At 36.3% G+C, this 16,709-nt stretch overlaps 4 protein-coding genes and 1 pseudogene across 7 annotated transcripts; 4 read left to right on the top strand and 1 right to left on the bottom strand.

The window, feature by feature from the left end:
* The first annotated feature begins 340 nt into the window (after positions 1–340).
* Positions 341–3,067, top strand: LOC103836123 (cytochrome P450 71B2). 2 transcript variants are annotated; one of them, XM_018653970.2, is made up of 3 exons: positions 1,553–1,629; positions 1,703–2,168; positions 2,252–3,067. In XM_018653970.2, the coding sequence occupies exons 1-3, from the start codon at positions 1,553–1,555 to the stop codon at positions 2,861–2,863; spliced, it is 1,155 nt and encodes a 384-aa protein (XP_018509486.1). In that variant the 3' UTR covers positions 2,864–3,067. The 2 variants fall into 2 exon arrangements, with proteins under 2 accessions (XP_009110601.1, XP_018509486.1); XM_009112353.2 differs by having other exon boundaries at positions 341–2,168.
* Positions 3,068–4,159: 1,092 nt separating this feature from the next.
* On the top strand, positions 4,160–6,299 carry LOC103836122 (cytochrome P450 71B2). Of its 2 annotated transcripts, XM_018653969.1 has the most exons (3): positions 4,532–4,594; positions 4,668–5,147; positions 5,509–6,299. In XM_018653969.1, the coding sequence occupies exons 1-3, from the start codon at positions 4,532–4,534 to the stop codon at positions 6,118–6,120; spliced, it is 1,155 nt and encodes a 384-aa protein (XP_018509485.1). In that variant the 3' UTR covers positions 6,121–6,299. The 2 variants fall into 2 exon arrangements, with proteins under 2 accessions (XP_009110600.1, XP_018509485.1); XM_009112352.3 differs by having other exon boundaries at positions 4,160–5,147.
* A 252-nt stretch (positions 6,300–6,551) lies between these two features.
* Positions 6,552–9,411, top strand: LOC103836121 (annotated as a pseudogene).
* A 223-nt stretch (positions 9,412–9,634) lies between these two features.
* LOC103836120 (cytochrome P450 86B1) lies at positions 9,635–12,054 on the bottom strand. Its single transcript, XM_009112351.3, has one exon. The coding sequence runs from the start codon at positions 11,392–11,394 to the stop codon at positions 9,814–9,816; it is 1,581 nt and encodes a 526-aa protein (XP_009110599.1). The 5' UTR covers positions 11,395–12,054; the 3' UTR covers positions 9,635–9,813.
* Positions 12,055–12,108: 54 nt separating this feature from the next.
* Positions 12,109–15,266, top strand: LOC103836119 (actin-related protein 3). Of its 2 annotated transcripts, none has more exons than XM_009112350.3 (9): positions 12,109–12,538; positions 12,622–13,081; positions 13,311–13,457; positions 13,676–13,768; positions 13,893–14,012; positions 14,224–14,334; positions 14,426–14,551; positions 14,664–14,762; positions 14,933–15,266. In XM_009112350.3, the coding sequence occupies exons 1-9, from the start codon at positions 12,492–12,494 to the stop codon at positions 14,948–14,950; spliced, it is 1,221 nt and encodes a 406-aa protein (XP_009110598.1). In that variant the 5' UTR covers positions 12,109–12,491; the 3' UTR covers positions 14,951–15,266. The 2 variants fall into 2 exon arrangements, with proteins under 2 accessions (XP_009110598.1, XP_009110597.1); XM_009112349.3 differs by having other exon boundaries at positions 12,111–12,538; positions 14,925–15,261.
* Positions 15,267–16,709: the final 1,443 nt, after the last annotated feature.

Genomic DNA, 16,709 nt, shown 5'->3' with positions numbered 1-16,709 from the left:
AGATGTTTTACTGAAATAATTTTATTTTGTGTTCTTTGTTGGGTGATATATTTTCCATGCTAGAATATAAAACCTTTTCAAGTTTCTAATAAAAACGAATGGACTAGTAGTTTCCTATAAATAGGAAACATAAATCAAAACAAATCCGGACTTGATCTTCCAAAATGACCAAACCAGACTAATAAATATTATATAGTTTGGACAGATAAACATTGTTATTAAAGAAGTAATTCAACCACCCTCAAGAAACTTGTACTCACGTCCGTCGTCGTGGTAAGAAGACTTTAGATAGATTATCAGTGTATTAATTAAGTTTTGTGTTAAACGATTGAATATTTTAATCGAACACGTCCCAGTCTTTTTACAATAAAAAATTAACAGAAATTTTAAACAATAATGTAATATGGGTGAAATATAATTAGTAGAGTTATCTCACATGTGACCATGTCCCATGTTTTTATAGTCATTACTCTTGATAACTCTTGGTCACCCACATTTTTGTGTTCTAGTGCCATAAAATGTCCTGGTCTTTAAATGGTCTGAAATTATAATTGGACACCTCCCTATTAAGATGCCATACTTGTACGTTTGTACGTATTCAGTGATCCAATCAATCAGTGCCATGTTATCAATAAACCAATTATATGTCATGACAAAGTCTAACAGAAAAGGAGGATCTAGACCAAGGGGAGGCAGGCCAGATGTGGCCTAGTTCAATAATACTTTAGTATAGGCTCCAATCCTTTTTTGAAAATAATATATAGGAATACTCCCAAAATGTTTATGTCCATAAAATCTCAGAGTGAGGGAAGGTAGAGGCAAACAAAACATACCACAGTCTTAACATAAAAGAAGGTGATGTTTGAACCACAAGCCTTAATTATGCATTTATCAAATTCGTTATTCCAAAGAGGAGATAGTTTTGAGACTTTCCGCAATTTAAGTAAATTCCGTTACAACTTATACAACATGCATGCATCTTAAACCGATCGGTGACTACTTGTCCTCACTCAAACAAACATGCCAAAGTCTTAACAGATCAGAAGATGATGTTTGAACCACAAGACTTAATCATGCACTTATCACACTCGTTATTCCAAAGAGAATACTTTGAACATTTTCAGCAAATATAGTAAGTTCTGTTACAACTTATACAACATGCATGGGGTCGTAAACTTCTTCCACTCATCTTATACATACACACGACACGACCCTTCGATTACTAAGTTCATCTCATCAAGAAACAGAGCAAAAGACAGAGGAAGAGAAAAATGGCTGTCTTGCTCTATTTCCTCTTAGTTTCTCTTCTTGCTCTTGTTTCATCAATCTTTCTTACAAACCTTAAAAACTCAAAACTCAATCTTCCTCCTAGCCCTTCATCTCTTCCAATCATCGGAAACTTACACCATTTCGCAGGATGTCCCAGCAGATATTTTCACAGCCTCTCCATCAAATACGGACCAGTGATGCTTCTCCGTCTAGGGTTTCTTCGAGTGGTTGTGATCTCATCGAGTGAAGCAGCTGAAGAAGTGCTCAAAACCCATGACATGGAATGTTGCAGCCGACCAAACACCCTCGTCTCCGGAAAACTCTCTTACGGTTTCAAAGACGTCAACTTCGCGCCGTACGGTGAGTACTGGCGCGAGATGCGGAAGCTGGTGGTCATCGAGCTTTTCAGTCTTAAGAAGGTTCAGTCTTTTAGGTATATAAGAGAAGAAGAGAGTTACTTGATGGTGAAGAAAGTATCCGAATCGGCTTTGAAACGATCTCCTGTGGATCTAAACAAAACTTTCTTCTCTCTCACGGCAAGCATCATCTGTAGAGTGGCCTTAGGACTGAACTTCCACGAGAGCGGCTTCGTTATCGACCAAGAAAAGATCGAAGACCTTGTTACCGAAGTAGGGGAAGTTCTAGGGACGTTCACTTTCTCTGACTACTTCCCTGGTGCACTTGGAAGCTTCGTGGACTGGTTGTTTCAACGGCACAAGAAGATCAACAAAGTCGTTGAAGAGCTTGATGCTTTTTACCAACACGTGATTGATGAACACTTGAAGGCAGAAGGAAGGAAAAATCTGGATATTGTTTCCTTGATGTTGGATATGATTGATAAACAAGGAAGTGAAGACTATTTCAAACTCGATATGGATAACGTCAAGGCAATCATCATGGTAAAATCTCATGTTAAACCATGTTTCTTGTTTAGCAAGTAATAATGATTAAAACTTGGTGTGTTTGTTATGTTTATCTTAAGGATGTATTTCTCGCGGGGATAGATACAGGCGCCACAACTATGATATGGGCGATGACCGAGCTCGTTAGAAACCCTAACGTGATGAAGAAGGCTCAAGAAAATATCCGAGCCACCCTAGGGCACAAAAGGGAGAGAATCACTGAAGAAGACCTAGGAAAAGTTGATTACATGACGTTTATAATCAAGGAAACATTCAGGTTACACCCACCGGTTCCATTTTTGCTCCCAAGGGAAACAATGTCCCACGTCAAGATTCAAGGCTATGACATTCCTCCTAAAACGCAGATCAAAGTTAATGTATGGACAATCGGACGTGACCCGAAGCGTTGGACCGACCCTGAAGATTTTATTCCTGAACGGTTTGCGGATAGTTCTGTAGATTTTAGAGGACAACATTTTGAGTTGTTACCATTTGGTTCCGGTAGGAGGATATGTCCTGCCATGGCAATGGGGACTGCTACCGTGGAGCTAGGGTTGATGAACTTGCTTTACTTTTTCGATTGGGGATTGCCTGATGGTATGAACATTGAAGAGTTTGATATGGAAGAAGCTGACAATCCCACGTATGTCAAGAAACTACCTCTTCAACTTGTGCCCTTTCAACGCCATTAGTGGGCAGTAAAAAGAAACATACAACATGGATAATAGCTTGAGGATAAAACCTTTTTTAAAAAAAAAAAAATATTGTAAAATTAATAATAAATTAATGTATGACGAACACTATGTCCAAAACTAATAAAGTTTGACAAGTTACATTATTTAATACGTTATCCATAAAATATTATTATTATTTTAATATTTTGTATAAATCGAGTTTGTGTCCACACCTACTACTGTAAAATGTTCATTTTGTTGTAGAAGAATATATGTTTTAGTTCATATTAGGTGTGCACAAACGTGATTTTTACTATTAAATCTGATAGTTTCTCAGAAACTTGAAAATTCCAGGTTGAATTTTCTTTATTAGAGAACCTTTAGCATAAATTGTCGTTTTCACATTAAATATAATTATATATAGTGATTAATGAGATATTTTAGTTCCAGTGATCTTAGAGTACTATATCCACACTGTAAAATGTTAATAAGCTTAACATCAATAAAATTTTATTGGTTGTGAATCATACGTGATGTTGACTTTTGGAATATCACAAAATTTTAATATCAGAGTATAAAATTAATTTCTCATTGCTTTTATAAAATGTTTTGCTTAAATTATTCGTTATGTGTTATTTGTTGTGTCATTTCTTCCACGGTAGAATTGAAATCCTTTTTTTCCGGGATTCGTAATAACTAAACGAATAGATTAGTATTTTCCATTTGACAAAAAAAAAGATTAGTATTTTCCATAAACAGGAAACCTAAAACAAACCAAATCAGGACATGATCTTAGCCAAAAGGACCAAGTCAAACTAATATTACAATTATTGAACAAAAAAACTTTAAAGAATGAATTCAACCACCCTCAAGAAAGTCATAAACATTGAAGAATGAATTGAATTCAACCACCCTCGAGAAACTTGTACTCACGTCGGTCGACGTGGTAGAAAGACTTTAGATAGATTATCAGTGTATAAAATAATTTTTGTGTCAAACGATAGAATATTTTCTCATTTCAAAAGAAAAGAAAAAACGATAGAATATTTTAATCCAACACGTCCTTGTTAGCAACAAAAAGAAGGCATGGCTTGTGACCAATGATCCAATATATAAGTGCCACGCTATCCAATCAACCAGACAACCAATCATAAGAAACAGTAACAGAACACGTGACTGTTGGAGTGTTTGAGTTACTAGACTTTGTCGCATTGATGAATCCAATGAAGATAATATATTCCACAAAACTAGGAACATGGTCACAAAAAAATTTCAACCACTTGTTTTCAGAGAGAGTTAACGTAGTGATCAGGACATTTACCGAGTCTATTATTATATCTTTATATATACAAAGGCCCTTCCGAAACCTACAGTCATCTCTCTACGAAACAGCGAAAGATTAAAAATGGAGATCTTGCCCTGTTTCTTCTTGGCTTTGTTTCTTACTCTTGTATCATCAATCTTTCTTAAAAAGACTAAAAACTCAAAGTTCAATCTTCCACCTAGCCCTTCAAGTTTTCCGATCATTGGGAACTTACACCATCTTGCAGGACTGCCCCACAGATGTTTTCATAACCTCTCCATCAAATACGGACCTGTTGTACTTCTTCGACTGGGGTCTGTTCCAGTGGTTGTGATCTCATCGAGTGAAGCAGCTGAAGCAGTTCTCAAAACTCATGACTTGGAATGTTGCAGCCGACCAAAGACGGTAGGGACCGGAAAACTCTCTTACGGTTTCAAAGACATCACGTTCTCGCAGTACGGTGCGTATTGGCGGGAGATGCGAAAACTGGCGGTGATCGAGCTTTTTAGCCTTAAGAAGGTTCAATCATTTAGGTATATAAGAGAGGACGAGGTTGGTTTTGTGGTGAAGAAAGTGTCTGAAGCATCTTTGACACAATCTCCTGTAGATTTAAGCAAGACCTTCTTCACCCTTACCGCAAGTATCATTTGTAGAGTGGCTTTAGGACAGAACTTCCACGAGAGCGACTTCTTTATCGATCAAGAAAAGATCGAGGAGCTTGTTACCGAAGCAACAGTAGCTCTAGGGGATTTCACTTTCTCTGACTTCTTCCCTGGTGTATTTGGGAGATTCTTAGACTTGTTGTTTCAACGACACAAGAGGATCAGCAAAGTGTTTGAGGAGCTTGATGCTTTTTATCAACATGTAATTGATGATCACTTGAAGCCAGAAGGAAGGAAAAATCAGGATATTGTTTCCATGATGTTGGATATGATCGATGAACAGGGAGATGATGATTCTTTCAAACTCAATATGGATAATGTCAAGGCAATCCTCATGGTTAATACCTCAAATCTTGGTTTTGTCTTTTTACTACGTGCAAATAGAGCAGTTGAATAGGATATGAGTATAAAAAATTTAAAAATAATTTGTGAAAAAGTAAATAGATAAATTAATGTTGAAAGCTTTAAATTTATAGATATATTATAGATTTAAGATTATGTTAGATATATATATATGTGGAGTTATTTAATTTTAATTTTTTTTGTAAAAATTATTTAATTTTAAATATACATAATTGATTAGTTAAACATACCATTAATATTTTTTTGAACATAACATAAATATAATTTGAGATGGTATTATTAACAACTATATTACACTAGTTTTTTATTAATTTGTCCTGTTATGTGGATTTCAGGATGTATTTCTCGCGGGGATCGATACAAGCGCTGTAACAATGATTTGGGCGATGGCAGAACTCGTTAAAAACCCTAGAGTAATGAAGAAAGCTCAAGAAAATATTCGAACCACCCTTGGACTGAACAGGGAAAGAATCACTGAAGATGATATAGGCAAAGTTGATTACTTGAAGCTCATAGTCAAGGAAATATTCAGGTTACATCCAGCACTTCCATTTATAATTCCAAGAGAAACAATGTCTCACGTCAAGATCCAAGGCTACGATATTCCTCCGAAAACGCAAATTCAAATTAACGTATGGACCATAGGACGCGACCCCGAGCGTTGGACCGACCCTGAAGAGTTCAACCCTGAACGGTTTACTGATAGTTCTGTAGATTTCAGAGGACAACATTATGAACTTTTACCGTTTGGTTCTGGTCGAAGGATGTGTCCTGCGATGCCAATGGGGGTTGCTAACGTGGAGCTAGCATTGATGAATTTGCTTTACTTTTTCGATTGGGGATTGCCTGATGGGATGAAAGTTGGAGAACTTGATATGGAAGAAGCTGGTAATATCTCCATTGTCAAGAAAATACCTCTTCAACTTGTGCCCCTTCGGCGTTACTGATGTGGAGTCCTTAAAGCTTGATACCATGTTTTTTTTTTTGGGTACAAATGTTAAGAATACCATGGAAAGTTCACGACAAGGACTCGTAAGACTTTAATAAATTGTTGCTTTATGTAAGAATTGATGTTTGAACAATAATGTATCAATAAATAATTAAGTTTGTTCATTTGATTTTAAAAGGTTTGGCCATTGGCAATTTGAAACCCAAGACATTCTAATATATATTTTCTTTTCAGAACTTAAAATATTGCTGAATTATATTATATAATCAGTTAAATAATGTCATCATAACGTCTAATATTTCTCTTATTCCATATTTTATCTTCAAAACCATGTCTTTTTCATTTTTAGAGTTGCAATAGTATAATCCCTAAATTCAAATACAAATATTGATAGTCTCAATTTATCGGGGTTTGTTTCTTGTCCAACATTTAAATATTTATTGAGAAAACTCACAAAACATAGTATTAAATTAAAATGGCTGGTGTTTCTGACACTCACAAGTCGCAATGCATACTAATTAATGAGTACGATAAATTACTAGTGGAGGAAATGAAATCACTAGAGAAAATTGGTACCACAGAAAAGGTACTATTCATTTTTGGATAAGAGAAGTACTGTATAGTTTTGTTTGTAAATGAGAATTATTGTTTAGTTGGGATGTCTATTTCCATGTGTAGAGTCGAATATCGATCAGTAAATCAGACCGATTTCAAGATATTATAATTTGGAAGAGCCCAAAAAATTGCCACATTTCTAGTTGTCCAAAAGAAAGTTGATGTTTAATTTACCTCTCCATTTATTTATTTATTTTATTCATTAATTATATTATAATAAAATTCTGAGGTTTTAGGTTTTAAGAAATTTCTATGTATAATAGATTTCTAATGCTGATGTGTTTGAGGAAATTGTTGTTCGTTTTGAGATGAGAAAAATATCCAAAAAAGCGTTTTTTAATAGGAAAATTTATTCCTATAACCATACAAAAATACAAATACACTATCTAACCAAAAATATTCATTCTCTTTTCATTTCTCTTCTTATCTCTGTTCAACTTCTCACTATAAATCTAATTACCTCTTTTTATTATTATTTAATAAATAAGCCCTTCTCAAAATCAATTCTCTATTGGCAGTTAATTTCGTTGTATCGGATTAAACAAAAGAAAATCATACGGAACCGAAATCAGAAATCTTCTAAACGTTTTACTAGCAATGAAGAATGTAGAAACATATAATCTAACTACTTATTCATATATTTGGGCGTGAGGCTCATTAGCCTAATCTTATATCAATTTAACTACGACAAGTAAGAGTGTTTTATCAAAAGAAATAATGATAAAACAAGTGAAGATTAGGCTTATCTTGTTTTAATGGTCACTTAAAAATTTTGGATTATCGTCGACAGCGACACATGAATTGAACCAAATCAAATCAAATCAATAATTCATGTTTAACAAAACATATGATGCATCTCTGACAGACAAAGTTATTGCCTAGCTTCGTTTATTTTATTTATTGAACTCCAAGAAAGAGACTACAGAAGAAGAAGACAGAACCAAGAAAACAGGACAACGAACATGTTAATCTTCTTCTGTTTCTTCTTCCTCTTTCCCCTAATCTTGATCGTCTTGCAAAATCTCAAGCCTTCTAAATGGAATCTCCCTCCAGGTCCACTAAAGCTTCCTATCATCGGAAACTTACACCAACGCCGAGAGTTACATCCAAGGAACCGTCTAAATCCTACCCAAAAGTATGGACCAGTTGTGCTTCTCCGCTTCGGATTCGTCCCCGTGGTTGTGATCTCATCGAGAGACGCAGCAGAGGAAGTTCTCAAGACCCATGACCTAGAGTGTTGTAGCCGACCAGAGACGGTCGGAACAAGAAAAATCTCTTACAACTGCAAAGGCATAGGGTTCATGCCTTACGGTGAAGAGTGGAAGGCGTTGAGAAAGCTCGCTGTTATCGAGCTCTTCAGCATGAAAAAGATACAATCCTTTAGGTATATCAGAGAGGAAGAAAGTAACTTGTTGGTCAAGAAACTATCTGAATCTGCTTCAAGCCAGTCTCTAGTGAATTTGAACAAAACCCTTTTCACCTTAGTCGCGAGTATAGTCTGTAGGATAGGGTTTAGGTTAAATCTCCAGGACTGTGAGTTCATAGATGAAGATAGCATCGCAGAGTTTGTGCAAAAGTGTGAATCAGTCACGAGGACGTCTATGTTCTCTGACTTCTTTCCTGGAAGATTCGGTAGATTCATCGATATGATCTCTGGTCAGAACAAGAGACTAGAAAGTATATTCTCTGAAGTTGACAGCTTCCTCCAGAATATTCTCGATGATCATCTTAACCCTGGAAGAAGAAGAGTAGAAGAGAGCTCTGATGATATTATTGACGTCATGATCGATATGATGAGGAATCAAGACAAAGATGGAGACTCTTTCAAGCCGACCACAGATAATCTCAAAGGAATGATATCGGTAATGTTTTGCATCTTTCTTGTATAACAAGTCTTTGTTTTCTTGTAACACAAGCTAGCTATGTTATACCAGGACATTTTTATAGCGGGAGTTAACACAAGCGCCTCCACAATGATATGGGCAATGACTGAACTGATCAGAAACCCTAGAGTGATGAAGAAAGTGCAAGACGAGATTCGGACAACACTTGGGAACAATAAAGAGAGAATCACAGAACAAGATGTTACCAAACTTCATTACTTCAAGCTAATGGTTAAGGAGACATTGAGGTTACACCCAGCAGCTCCACTTTTGCTCCCAAGAGAGACGTTAACTCACATTAAGATCCAAGGGTATGATATTCCCCCAAAAACTTAGATCTTGATCAATGCTTACGCGATTGCACGTGATCCAGAACTGTGGACAAATCCAGATGAGTTTAACCCGGACAGGTTTCTTGATAGTTCTGTAGATTACAAGGGATTGAACTTTGAGCTTTTACCGTTTGGGTCTGGTAGGAGAATTTGTCCAGGGATGGCATTGGGGGTTGCCATTGTTGAATTGGGATTGTTGAATTTGCTTTACTTCTTTGATTGGGGATTGCCTGAGAAGGAAGAAGCTGACAAGATCATTACCGGAAATGAAGTTGCTCTTGACCTCTTTCAAGTTCTTCACCACTAAAACCTTTTTTTTTAACAGCTTAATATTTGGTTACTGTATGTTTTCATTAAGAATTAAAGGGTGTATTATTCTTAGTTAGCTGTAAATCTTCTATTATGGTTAATCTTCTATTACTCTTGTATTAAATACTTCATCCGTTTCTAAATAAATGTCACTTTAACTATTAAGAAAGTGAATGAAATGTAAATAAGTTTCTATTAATTACACATGCATTTACAAGATCAATGCATTTTGCAGTTAATTTAAGGTAAATAAAATTTGCACTGAAATTATAAAGTAATATTTTTACGTAAAAAAATATTAGAATGATATTTAATATGAAATAGAAAGAGTATATAATAAGGTTTGGAGAAGATGGCGCCGTTTCTGCTCATGTGTCAAAATGATATTGATATGAGATATATTCAAAGGATTAGCTGCTCCAAAACAAGTTTATACGTTTCTCATTAATAAACTAGTACTAAAAGATCAAAAGATGATTAAATTGTGGGTTTAGTATTAATCATAAAAACTAAGTAACTCTAGAAAGTATTGTATTCTAATTAAAATGCTTTCTACATGTGGAATGACTCTAGTATCTTCTCTTCCAGCGACCTTGGCGTGATGGTCACCTTGAGACCGTACTTCATGTACAAGTTAGTAGTAACTCTCGGGACAACCACATGATCTTGAGCAACCTTGATTGAATACCTTAACAAGACTGAAGCAGCTATCATCTTCATTTGTAAGTAAGCAAATGTTTTCCCTAGACACAGCCTAGGCCCAGCATTGAACACAACATATTTGTATTGGTCGTCACTAACAAACTTCCCTGCATGGATCCATCTCTCTGGTCTGAAGTCTTCACAGTCTTTACCCCATACTGATTCCATCCTTCCCATGGCATAGATAGAGAAGTAAACCCTTGAACCCTTTTTTATAAATGTCCCATCTGGAAACATATCATCTTCAATGGCTTGTTTCATCTCCATAGGGATTGGTGGGTAAAGTCTTAGAGTTTCTGAAATTGCTGCTTGTAGATACACCATGTTGTTTAGTTCTCTGACCGTGAAGAGACTACTGTCTGAAGGATCTCCTCTCTGTTTCAAGATTTCTCTGATCTCCTGGATGATTTTGTTTTCAACTTGTGGGTGTCTTTGTATCACCCAGAAGAACCATGAAATTGCAACAGAACTTGTGTCACGTCCCGCTAAGATGAAACTTGTGCAAAACTGTCTAAAAAACCTAATGGTTGAAGGACCAATCTCGTTACCTTTTTTATGACTTTCTATCTGAATAATTCTTGTAAGGACATCAGATCTATTATCTAACGTCTCATCATTATTGACCATGCAGATACGATCCATAATCATCTTATTCACGAATCCATGCACGACGTCAATAGCTTTTCTTAGACCTTTCTCATACCCTATGTCTAAGAACCTCATTGGTTTCCATATAAATGGAGGGATCATGAACCTAAACAACGTAGACTCCGTTGCTTCATCAAAAGCTTTAGCAAATGGAACTTGAGGAAGATCTTGAGCTAGAGTCTCCGGGTCATCTCCAAGACCCGCGATGCATATGATGTCAAACGTCAAGCGCAAGAGCACGTCTTGGAGATCAAAAGCTTCTTGTGACCTAGCGAAACCCTCCATAACCTTCAACAGCTTCTTCCTTACTAAACGTTGTGTTGTTTGAAAGGAATGCTCCATGAACCGAGTTGAATGCATTTCGGTTATGATGACCCGTCGTTGCTCTTTCCAGGACTCATCATCAGCGTTAAAGATACCCTCCTCGAGGAGATCTTTGAACCGGTCTTTGAAGAAGGTACCTTTGGGGAAGTTCTTGAAGTTGGTCTTGAGCATGTACTCAACATTGGCAGGAGAACAAGTCACGGCTCCTTGAGATCCATCAAGCCAGAACCCGCGGTAAAGAAACGTGTTTCGGGATTTTTTTAAAGACTTTGTGACCCATCCATAGACATCATTTTTATGAAAGAAAAACTCTAGGGTAATTCCAAACACTGGCCACAGCATTGGCCCGTGCTTGTTGGTTAACTTCTCACGCAAACAACAGAAAACAAACAGCCCTAACAACGCTAGAGATACATCGAAGAGAGAAAGATGGTTATAAACTCGCTCTATTAAAGACATTGTAAGTTTCCCTTACTGAAATAATATCATTGTCACGAGAGATATGAGAATTTCAAATTGTGTTGGAGGAGACATGTATCATGCATTTCATGTTTTGAACTTACATTTGCTGTCTTCGTGCAGACTTGGTCTATATTTGAAGAATGTGAGGTTTCTTGTTGGAGACGTAAGGTCAAGGTCTTGGGATGACAAATGCGAATTGTGTGTTTATTGAAAAATGAAGAAGAAAAATGATTCCCAAAAATATGCAAAATATGTTTGTCATGTCTTTTGTGAGTCTGTCTGACATAAGTGTATGTTTTTTGGCAATTCACTGTACTAAAGAAAGAATTGAAAATACCAATAATTAAATAATCCAATTCGTTTTATAAAGTTGTATAAGGTGATTTTTGGTCAAAATTCACATTTTACTTTTTAATCTAAAATTATTGTCTTGCATGATAACTTATAACAAAATATCTGATGAATTATATATCATGCATGCATCCTGCATCGTGTTTCTACAAACCATAAGAGAGTTTATATCTTCTAGTGATCAGAGTCTATAAATTAAAATCATAAATGATTTATGTATATATAATATTTTAATGCATCATCAGAATAAAAAAACTCAAGAGAGTCACACAGGTGCTAGCTTTTGCCGATGGTTGAAGCGTCGTGATCACTTGAGACTCTCGTCTTGTCTTCCACTAGACATCGTAATCAATAAGATTAATAGTCTTTTCCATTTGAATTCGGTTCAGTTGAATTGAAATTTGTTTGGTTTCTTAAATCAATCTCGGTTATCGATTCGGTTCGGTTCACTTGAACCGAACTAACAGACGGTAATAAAAAGATTCAAAGCATAAACCGACGACGGTGACATTGTCTTAACCACGTGGCACCTTGTCGGAAACTCAACTTTTTTTTTTTTTTATGGAAACTCAACTTCTGTTGACGGAGGGCGCGAGAATAAGAAGCAAGCCAGAGGTTTCTCTTTTGATCCTTGATCGTGCAAGGCAGATCGAGATTTGAGGGATTACGAGTATCAATTATCGTTCTTCCGTTGGACACTGTTTCGGATCTCAGCTCGCAGATCCTCCACCGTCTCCGGCGTAATGGATCCGACTTCTCGACCCGCCGTTGTCATCGACAACGGAACTGGGTACGTAAAGTTTCGATTTTTACAATCATGCGCATAAGGTGTTCGACAAAATGCCTCAACAAGATTCATTTTGCGTATTGCAGGTACACGAAAATGGGTTTCGCGGGTAATGTGGAACCGTGTTTCATTCTCCCATCGGTAGTCGCAGCCAACGAGTCTTTCTTGAGCCAACCCAAGAGTTCTTTAAAGGGAACTTGGGCGGCACAGCACAACGCTGGAGTTGCGGCTGATATGGACTTCTTTATCGGAGACGAAGCTCTTGCGAAGTCTCGGTCTAGTAGCACTTATAATCTTCGTTACCCGATCGAGCATGGTCAAGTTGAGGATTGGGATGCTATGGAAAGGTATTGGCAGCAGTGTGTGTTCAATTACTTGAGATGTGATCCTGAGGATCATTACTTTCTTCTCACTGAAAGCCCTCTTACTCCTCCTGAGAGTCGAGAGTACACTGGAGAGATTTTGTTCGAGACTTTTAATGTTCCTGGGCTTTACATTGCTGTTAACTCGGTGCTTGCACTTGCAGCTGGGTATACAACATCAAAGGTAGGTGCCTAGGTGGCACATTGTCTTTTCTACAAGTTCGTTTGTTGTTTGCTGGGATGATAATGATCTGTTATGTTTGCTTGTGGGCTGTCTGAATCTTTCCATGTTGTCAATAGTTGATTATACTCTATTCAGTTTTGTTTTAAGTGGGTTGAGTTTTCAGAAAGAACTTGTCTTTTGTTCTGTCTTGTTGTGCTCGCCTATTTATTTGACTTACAGTTCTTCTTAGTGTGAGATGACAGGGGTTGTGGTGGATGTTGGAGATGGGGCGACTCGTGTTGTGCCTGTTGCAGAAGGTTATGTTATTGCGAGCTGTATCAAGTCAATACCAATTGCTGGCAAAGATGTCACCCTCTTTATCCAGCAACTCATGCGGGTATGCACTACTTTATATTTGGTCTTCCTTTGTTGTTGGTTTTAATTCTTTGTCCGTGTCATTTAAAGATACTTACTTGGTTGTATGAGTTAAATTCAAATTTTGCATTCTATGGTAGCTCCTCATCCTGTTTATACAGTGTTAGATGTATTCCTCAGAGACTGGTTTAAGTTAATGTATTACTTTCCTGAAACTTTTTATTTAATTATTTACTGTAGGAAAGAGGTGAGAATATACCACCAGAAGATTCATTCGATGTAGCCCGTAAAGTGAAGGAAATGTACTGCTACACTTGTTCAGATATCGTAAAGGTAATTCTTAGTGGTTGACGTTTAAGTCAAATAATACTAGTTTTGTAATATGATTGATTACTGGCATCATGCTTAACATTGAACACAGGAAAATTGATAAACTGTAACATTCATATGGTTGCAGGAGTATAATAAACACGACAAAGAACCAGGAAAGTACATTAAGCAATGGAAAGGTGTTAAGCCAAAGACTGGTGCACCATACACTTGTGATGTGGGATATGAACGATTCCTTGGACCTGAGGTTTGTTACCATTTCTCTGTTTCCTAGGTTGATAAGATGGCAGAATCGGAGACCATGTTTTTTATTGGTGCACTATAAGTTTTAACTAAGGCGATGCCAATATTCTTAGCATTCTGTTCTGATTACTGAATGGTGTTGATATAGATTATAGAAGGTGCTCTATCAATTTTCTGTTTTCACCGGTGATATGTTGAGATTTTGTGTGTTACAGGTCTTCTTTAATCCAGAGATATACAGCAATGACTTTATAACTTCTTTACCGGCTGTAATAGACAAGTGTATCCAGTCTGCACCAATTGACACACGAAGAGCTTTGTATAAGGTCTGAAGCTCAAAGTTTGATTAGAGTTTTAAGATATTTCCGATCTGCTGTCTCTTTTTTGGTACTGACGAATTTGTGAAAATCATTTCAGAATATAGTATTGTCCGGAGGTTCAACTATGTTCAAAGATTTCGGAAGAAGGTTACAAAGGGATCTCAAGAAGATTGTTGATGCTCGTGTTCTTGCTAATAACGCACGTACTGGTGGTGAAATCACGGTAAAAAAATATTTTGATATCTGCAAAGTAAAAGTAAACAGATATATGTGGCCTATGTTAGTTATATATTAACCATGTTCTGTTTCCTCTGTGTTGATATTTATAATAACAGTCTCAACCTGTCGAGGTTAATGTCGTGAGCCACCCTGTCCAGAAGTTTGCAGTTTGGTTTGGAGGCTCCGTGCTTTCATCAACCCCTGAGTTTTTCGCGGTATGTAAACAAGCTATTTGTGAATTTCTTACTTGAATTGAGTTGTCACCGGTTATAAAGGACTAGAACGGTTTAGAGAACATCTTTATTTAGGAAAACCAGACTCATGGTTTGATTGGTTTGAAACAATCGATGTGCTTCTTCTTTTTTTTGTTATGGAAGAGTTGCAGAACGAAAGAGGAGTATGAGGAATGTGGAGCAAGCATATGCCGAACTAATCCGGTGTTCAAGGGGATGTATTGAAATCAATTGAAGCTGCGTCAGCATCATCTTAGATCATGTTAATGTTTGTTTGAAACACTATTTTAGTTACTTGCAACTCAAGATATTTGTCTTTGTCTTTAGGGTTCATGAGTTCACAGTCGAGTGAAAGCTAGGGTTGATTATTTTCAGACAAAATAAAAGAATAAAGTATGTAGAGGTCGGCTTTGTTTCTTCTTTGAAACGTACCACACGCATCAAATCCCATTAAAGTGAATGCACCTATTTAATTTGTCGATGCCACTGTTTTGGATCTACAACTGCATAATCGGTGCCGGTGATAACCGATCGATTTTTACAGACCAGAGTGAGATTTTTCACCTTGTAATATTTGGGAAGAGTAAATATTTACATCATTTTGATAAGAATTATGAATCCCTTTTTGTTTACTGTTCGATCTATTTGTCTTAAAAAACTTTTATCCAATGACATTGACATCATCTATTGGAAGTCTGTCTTCATTGCTCAAGCTTGACCTAAGCAATAACGATTATACCTCAAGAGTCAAGAACTGCTCTTTTGAAGAACCCAACACTTACACATGACATGTATATCATATGATATATGCATTTGAATTTTATATATACGTGCATCTCTGCATGCTCAATTACACAACATTTTGTATCATGTGATATATGTATTGGAGATCTATATGTGCTATATGAGAACAAATGAAACCTTTATTTTATGTGACAAAAGATGAACATGTTACCAAATATGTCTCTAAACTCTCCCCTTTTACTCTATTTAACCATTTGAATTGTAATGAAAATACCTACTTTGATTCCGAGCTACCTCTTGCTCTCACTCAATGAATAATACACCAGAACCAACCCAACTATTTTAAAAGGACAAAACTCATTATTATCCGTTCCTTTTCTATGTTCTTGTTCTCTTTGGAACAATGTTGTGGCAAACGTAATTAGTACTTTGTTCTCTTACCGTCTCTACTTGTCAGGTGTACGGGATATGAATCTTTGCCTGAACGTACGGAAAATGAAGAACCATTAAAACTAAAAAACCAGAGAACCATGACTACAAACCTATGCCATGTGTCTTTCTTTTCCAAACAACAAAATATCACTAACTGTCTTCATCTATGAACACTTCACTTTTTAAAAGGTATGAAACTTTTAATTAGGTCAAATAGAATATATATAATTTTTTTTTTGAAAAAGGGCTTTTCTGTGAATTGTTACTTACACAAAACCACATTCTTATATTAACTTACTTTCATCCTCAAAGAAACATTGATCATACGGAATTTATTTTTTGTGATATTTAGTACCATTATTAAAGATCTAATTTACGTTTATCATCTATGCACAGTTCATTTTACAAAGATATCAATCTTTAAATCAAATAAAACATTATTTTCAACTGAAAACTCCACTACAATATATACAAGTAGTTGAAAAAGATTATTCTCAACACAAAAAGATTAGTGCGTGATTGCTTAGCGCACACGTGATGGATAGGGTAAGCTTAATTGCTTATTGGACAAATTCTGCATGGAAGCCGCATGCAAGAATCGCGCCAATCTATCCTAATAACAACAGCATATCTCTTCAAATAAAAATAATTATGATTTCGTATGGAAGATATGCTTGTTGAAGAATTAAATCATAAATGAATTGTGGTATGTAATTATGAGTTTAGAGCCCAACCACCTCTCGCTCTCTCAAT

The sequence above is a fragment of the Brassica rapa genome, chromosome A08 (genome assembly GCF_000309985.2).
Source record: "Brassica rapa cultivar Chiifu-401-42 chromosome A08, CAAS_Brap_v3.01, whole genome shotgun sequence".
NCBI lineage: Eukaryota > Viridiplantae > Streptophyta > Magnoliopsida > Brassicales > Brassicaceae > Brassica > Brassica rapa.
This window is presented reverse-complemented; position numbering and strand designations above follow the sequence as displayed.

What these genes read in the sequence shown, in the direction of transcription:
- LOC103836122 (XM_009112352.3), top strand. Translation starts at nt 4,251, where the DNA reads ATGGAGATCTTGCCCTGTTTCTTCTTGGCTTTGTTTCTTACTCTTGTA. An exon ending in ATGTCAAGGCAATCCTCATG is followed by an intron (nt 5,148 to 5,508) that starts GTTAATACCTCA and finishes TGTGGATTTCAG; the next exon opens with GATGTATTTCTCGCGGGGAT.
- LOC103836120 (XM_009112351.3), bottom strand. Translation starts at nt 11,394, where the DNA reads ATGTCTTTAATAGAGCGAGTTTATAACCATCTTTCTCTCTTCGATGTA.
- LOC103836119 (XM_009112349.3), top strand. Translation starts at nt 12,492, where the DNA reads ATGGATCCGACTTCTCGACCCGCCGTTGTCATCGACAACGGAACTGG. An exon ending in GTCATCGACAACGGAACTGG is followed by an intron (nt 12,539 to 12,621) that starts GTACGTAAAGTT and finishes TGCGTATTGCAG; the next exon opens with GTACACGAAAATGGGTTTCG. An exon ending in CTTGTTCAGATATCGTAAAG is followed by an intron (nt 13,769 to 13,892) that starts GTAATTCTTAGT and finishes ATATGGTTGCAG; the next exon opens with GAGTATAATAAACACGACAA.
- LOC103836123 (XM_009112353.2), top strand. Translation starts at nt 1,272, where the DNA reads ATGGCTGTCTTGCTCTATTTCCTCTTAGTTTCTCTTCTTGCTCTTGTT. An exon ending in ACGTCAAGGCAATCATCATG is followed by an intron (nt 2,169 to 2,251) that starts GTAAAATCTCAT and finishes GTTTATCTTAAG; the next exon opens with GATGTATTTCTCGCGGGGAT.